This window comes from Rattus norvegicus, chromosome 17 (genome assembly GCF_021556685.1).
Source record: "Rattus norvegicus strain SHRSP/BbbUtx chromosome 17, alternate assembly SHRSP_T2T, whole genome shotgun sequence".
NCBI classification, from domain to species: Eukaryota; Metazoa; Chordata; class Mammalia; order Rodentia; family Muridae; genus Rattus; species Rattus norvegicus.
In genome coordinates this window covers 60,430,904-60,436,441 of record NC_141550.1, presented here as the reverse complement: position 1 = coordinate 60,436,441, position 5,538 = coordinate 60,430,904, and the positions used below count along the sequence as shown (strand labels likewise).

The 5,538-nt window shown below is 50.4% G+C and overlaps 1 protein-coding gene across 1 annotated transcript; it reads left to right on the top strand.

The window, feature by feature from the left end:
* The first annotated feature begins 1,031 nt into the window (after positions 1 to 1,031).
* Positions 1,032 to 5,292, top strand: Bambi (BMP and activin membrane-bound inhibitor). Its single transcript, NM_139082.3, has 3 exons — positions 1,032 to 1,118; positions 4,106 to 4,393; positions 4,826 to 5,292. Exons 1-3 carry the CDS (start codon positions 1,043 to 1,045, stop codon positions 5,242 to 5,244), a joined length of 783 nt encoding a protein of 260 aa, NP_620782.1. The 5' UTR covers positions 1,032 to 1,042; the 3' UTR covers positions 5,245 to 5,292.
* Positions 5,293 to 5,538: the final 246 nt, after the last annotated feature.

Here is a 5,538-nt window from a genome sequence, read left to right as displayed (position 1 = left end):
GTCAGGGAGCCGGCAGAGAGCCTACTCCAGCTCTGGGCCGCCCCTTCCTGGCTCTGTGCACCCTACTCCTTCTCGGCCACGGGCCGGCAGGCGGGCGGGCGGGCGGGGCCCAAGGACATTGTTCCGTGGAGGTGGGGGGAAGTGTGAGTGTCCCAGACTTGCCACTGTCCCTGGTGGTTTCTGGGTCCGGCAACCGAAGCATGGCCAATGTCCCTCTGGGGCTCTGTGGCCGGGGCATGATCACTGATCGTGGAGGTTCCGCGTCCTGGTGGCCCGAGCATGGGAGGCGGGGATCCGGGTCTCGGAGGCCTGGATATGATCACTGTCCTTGGGGGAGCTCAGGGGCTAGGCAGCCCTGCATAGCTACTCTCTCTAGGGGACTCTGGGACATGACCACTGAGAGTGTGGCGTCCCTTGCAGGTTTCAGGTGGGACAAAAGCGAAGCCACGTGCTGAAGGCCGCTAGCCGGAGACTGAGCAGTGAGGGTCTCACAGCAAACCCAGAATCTACCTAGAAGCTGGGCTCCGCAGCGCCTCTGAGGCTGCATGCGCAGGCGTCCGCTGGGGGGAGCGCTGCGGCCGAGTCCACAGGGCTACACGTCGGCGCCAGCGCGAGCCCGGAGGCTAGTCGGCCGGGGCCGGCGTCTGGCCCGCCCCTGCTGCTGGGCCGCCAGGCAAGAGGCGTCAGCCAATCGGAGAGTGGAGGCGGGGCATAGGGCGGGGCCGCGCTTGGTCGGCTCAGGGCGCCGGGCGCTATTTACGGCAGAGACGCTGGCTGCCTGGCGGCTGGGTGCTCCCTCTTCTCGCCGCGGATACGTCTAACTCCGGTCCGCCGTTCGTGGCTTGTGCGCGGGGTGGCGGGGCGAGGGGACGACCGGCCGGAAGAGCGCGGAGCCACAAACGTGTCCTCAGTAGTTTTGGTCCTGCTCCATGCTCGGGCCCCCGCCCCGACACTGACGGCGCCCGGGCTTATGCGCGGCGCGCCCCGGGAGTCGTAGTGCAGCCGCGCCTGGCTCCCGGAGCGACGGGGGCGCGGGGCGTCAATGGATCGCCACTCCAGCTACATCTTCATCTGGCTGCAGTTGGAGCTCTGCGCCATGGCTGTGCTGCTCACCAAAGGTGAGTGCCGTGGAACTGAGTGCCCGGACTTGGGGTTGGGGGGGTGTCGGCCGTCGGGCTTGGTGAGCGGCGGTAAGGTTCCCGCCTTTGCGGTGGTCGATTCCACGGCCCGGGACATCCAGACCTTGGGGCGGTTGGCCAATGGCGAACTCCTAAACTCAGGGTCGGGAGATGACCAGACTCCGTTGGGCTCACATACCCCGACGGGACTCCCGGTCCTGAGAAAACGCAGATCCCAACTGGGCTGGGCAGGCATCTCTGTTGGTTGCCACTAAGTTTCTCCTTGTGTTTTGGATGTCTGCGTGTGTGTCTACTGTGTCCTTAAGTTTGCGGGTGTCTGTTTTTGAGCTGAGGCTTGTCGGTGTTCTTGACTTTCGTGCTTCTGAATTTCTGCCTTGTGTCCGTTTCTGAGTGCTAGTGCCGCGAGTTTCTTCGCGTGTCTGAATGTCTTGGAGAATGCGTGTCAACCGACCAATGAGTGAGACTTCTTTGGGAATGTGGGAGTCTGAGGTGCCTGTTGAAGGGTGTCCTCTTGCTTTAGAGGGGTTGGGAAGAATAGGCGCTGTCATCCATCCCCTTTCCCGCTCCATATTTTTACAGACGCTGCTGGAAAAAAAAGGAGAAAAAAAGTTTCTCCCCCTCAGCGGCGCTCACCTTTTAACGGGAATTTTCTTAACTTCCAATTTCTCCCCTCACCCCCGACTAGTTCTTTCCCTTCATTCTGCCTCCTGTTCTACAAACCCATTTAAAAAAAAAAAAAAAAAAGGAAGCATTATTTAGTCTCTGACCCTCACCCCCAAACACACTTTTCTCTAATTGCCGTGTAGCAAGCCTGAGGTTAAAGGATAAGCCAGCCCAGCAAGGATGAGGTGCTACAGTATTTATTTATTTTGGAAGGAAGGGTGTAATTAGCCCTAAATAACAGCCCTTGCAGCCTGCAGAGGGGAGCCTCCTGGCCCTATCAAAGGCAGGCAGAACAGGGAGGCACTGGGGCTGACATGAAGTCACAGATACCGAAACTATGTGCCTGATAATGATATAATTAGGGGATCAGAGATTTCTGACTGCTGCGGACTTCAAAAGCTTTATTTAAAAGAAGCCAGCAGCCTCTGCTGTAGCCATCTTGACTGGAGCAGACATTTTTGTTTAATCACCACATACAGTAACTAGAAAGGGGCAAACAGAAGAGCATTGTTCACTGTTTTAAAATACCAGTCCCCTTTTGGCCTTTGCATGCCACAGGAAGAAACCTTATGAAATGACAGAAATATAGTTTTAATACAGTAATACAAAAGTCCATTCTCCTTGTTGAAATGTGGCTCCAATTTTTCTTTAAAGTCTTAGAACTTTCTCGGTTACCTGTCAAATTTTTATTAAGACTGCTTTAGGTCATTGGAAATGTAGTATTTTAAATAGGCGCTCATAAACACTGAAGCAGCAGCGTTTTACTTTTGTTAGTTTTCCCTTTCTGTACGAAATTCGAGGCTAATAGGCTCAAAGCAGACTTTTTAATCTGTTTTATTTCTACTTCAAATCTGTTTAGAATTTGTCAGGCCAGGGATATGTAGTCATTATCACCTAAGACTGGTGAACTTTTATGCAAAGAATACATGAACTGGGAAGGGGGAGAAAACAGAAAGGAATTGCTGTAGACCTTCCTCTGTAGCAGAGGAAGCAGAAGGGACCTGGACCGGTAACCGGTATAGCAAGGTTTGAGCTGGCTGGCTTTTCTTCCGACTGAAGTGTGAGCGGCCTGGATGAAACCGAGCACACCATGTGGTGTCCTGGAATTTGGACAGATAATTAAATGAGACACCTTACTCAGACATTCACAGAAAGGAGGAGGAAAAGGAGTGGAGTTGGGAGGTTTGGAAAAGCCAAGGCTCTCTGTGTTGAGTGTCAGAGTGGCGGCTTCAGTAAGTAGACTGATCTGCTTGGGACCTGCAACAGGAGATGTATGCAGGAGTCTGGTTTACAGTAGTGTGCTGTGGCAGCCAACAGTGATGGGCGTTCACCCCTTTGGACATCTCAGTTTCTTGTGATAGATAATTCTCAGGACCATGGCCAAGCCTGGAATCTTGCACTGTTAAAAAGATGTTAAAAGAGCCTTGCAACTCACAGAGTAAGTTTTATAAAAGAAACTTTAATCACTTCCTGGAGAAAAATTTGAGGTTTCCTTAAGGATTTTTCCTTCAACCAGCAGGGGATTTTCAGTTTTGAGTTTCCCTTTTTAGGTCACATGTTAAATTACATGTAAAGCTGAGGAGGGGGAGGGGGAGGGGGAAGGGAGGAAGAAGAGGAGAAGTTAGCCTTGCAGTTTTACATCCCCCACTTTTATGACTTTCCATTTGGGCTGAAAGAAATTGACTTTGGCAAGCAAACCACTAATTGTAAACTGCCTAGTTCCTGTTTTACAATGTTCGGACGAAAAGCTCCTCTGCATGAAAGGACCTTTATAGGCAAAGTTTGCCTTTTCTAGAGAGATCTCAGATAGCTGCCAGTTTCATGGTTTGAACCCCCCTGAGCTGTGCAGTTTCTAGATTGTTGTGTCTAGTTAATAACTTTATAAGGTGTCAGCTCAGGTTCTTACAGCTTGGCTCAGTCCTTGGGGATGCCAAACCATTCAGTAGTTCCGATCAAATATTTATATAGACAAAACCCCAAAGCCTGACATTTCTATCTTGCGTGGTTGTGTAGCATAAAACGAATAAATAACGTGTTGTTTACCTTATAACAAAAGGCAACGTAGTGAGAAACAGCTTCCCTTCAAACTACAATATAAGTTCATTTCTCTAACTTGTCACAAATCTGTTGTTGAGTTACAATATATTCCTAACGTTATCTCGCTGAAAGTTGAGGCACTGTTTGCTTTTGGAGCACTTCCGTCCCCGTGGGCTGCTGTTGGAAACAGTCGTCTTGAGTAATCTACAGTAAGTGTCTCCGAGTTTGGGGTTCACCTGATGCTTATGTCATTTCTTTGTTTTCAGGCGAGATCAGATGCTACTGTGATGCCGCTCACTGTGTGGCAACTGGTTACATGTGTAAGTCCGAGCTTAGTGCCTGCTTCTCCAGACTCCTTGATCCTCAGAACACCAATTCCCCACTAACCCACGGCTGCCTGGACTCACTCGCAAGCACAGCAGACATCTGCCGAGCCAAACAGGCCCAAAACCACTCTGGTCCCACCATGCCCACTTTGGAATGCTGTCATGAAGACATGTGCAATTACCGAGGACTGCATGATGTCCTCTCTCCTCCCAAGAGTGAAGCCTCAGGTAGGTCCAAGCTGTCCTGACCCAAAGCCTGCCCGATCTATAGGCCTCTGACAGCAGTGACTTCGTATGTCTGCTATTGATTTTGTTGTTAATGTAATTAGAGACACCAGAGGGAGAGCATGGCTGGATGCAGAGACTGTCTCTGAGTGGCTTTTATGCTGCCTGAGCATTAGATGGCTCTGCGTAATAGGCTTTGCCTGTTATTTGAACATTTTGAGGACATTAAAAGACCATTACATCCAAGTAATGACAGCCTGTAAACAAAGGCATTTGTAAGCATCTTTGGGTACTTTTGTAACATGCAGTTTCTTCAAAATGGCTGGTAAGTTGTCCTTTAAATGAGCTTTCTTATGGAAAATGGCTGTGTGTTCGTGCTTGCTTCTAGGAGGCCATCAGCCAGTTGGTTTGACCATTTCCTTTGTACTCCTTTAGGACAAGGAAACAGATACCAGCATGACAGCAGCAGAAACCTCATCACTAAGGTGCAGGAGCTGACTTCCTCCAAAGAACTGTGGTTCCGTGCAGCCGTGATCGCGGTTCCCATTGCTGGCGGACTGATCTTGGTGCTGCTCATTATGTTGGCCTTGCGAATGCTGCGAAGTGAGAACAAGAGGCTGCAGGATCAGCGGCAGCAGATGCTCTCTCGTTTGCACTACAGCTTCCATGGACACCACTCCAAGAAGGGACAGGTTGCAAAGTTGGACTTAGAGTGCATGGTGCCCGTCAGTGGGCAGGAGAACTGCTGTCTGACCTGCGACAAAATGAGGCAAGCAGATCTCAGCAACGAGAAGATCCTCTCCCTTGTGCACTGGGGCATGTACAGTGGTCATGGGAAGCTGGAATTCGTATGACAGTCGTGTCTGAACTGTAAATGGAACCCTTGAAGGCCTTCTGAGTTCTGCTGACAGGAGCACTTTTATCTGGAGACAACTAACTTGCTTAGTCATCCTGGAGAAACAAAATGACCTCTGAAAAGAGAACCTTGGGTATTTCTTCTGAAGGATTATTTGCACAGACTCTACAGTCAAATGGATTAATTTGCTTTAAAATTATAATAAGCAGAGAGAGGACTCTGCACACTTTCCCAGGGTTCTTAGTGTCCCAGGGAGGCACAACTGACTGAAATAAAAGCACTGTGCTCTCTG

What these genes read in the sequence shown, in the direction of transcription:
- Bambi (NM_139082.3), top strand. Translation starts at nt 1,043, where the DNA reads ATGGATCGCCACTCCAGCTACATCTTCATCTGGCTGCAGTTGGAGCTC. An exon ending in GGCTGTGCTGCTCACCAAAG is followed by an intron (nt 1,119 to 4,105) that starts GTGAGTGCCGTG and finishes CTTTGTTTTCAG; the next exon opens with GCGAGATCAGATGCTACTGT. An exon ending in TCCCAAGAGTGAAGCCTCAG is followed by an intron (nt 4,394 to 4,825) that starts GTAGGTCCAAGC and finishes GTACTCCTTTAG; the next exon opens with GACAAGGAAACAGATACCAG.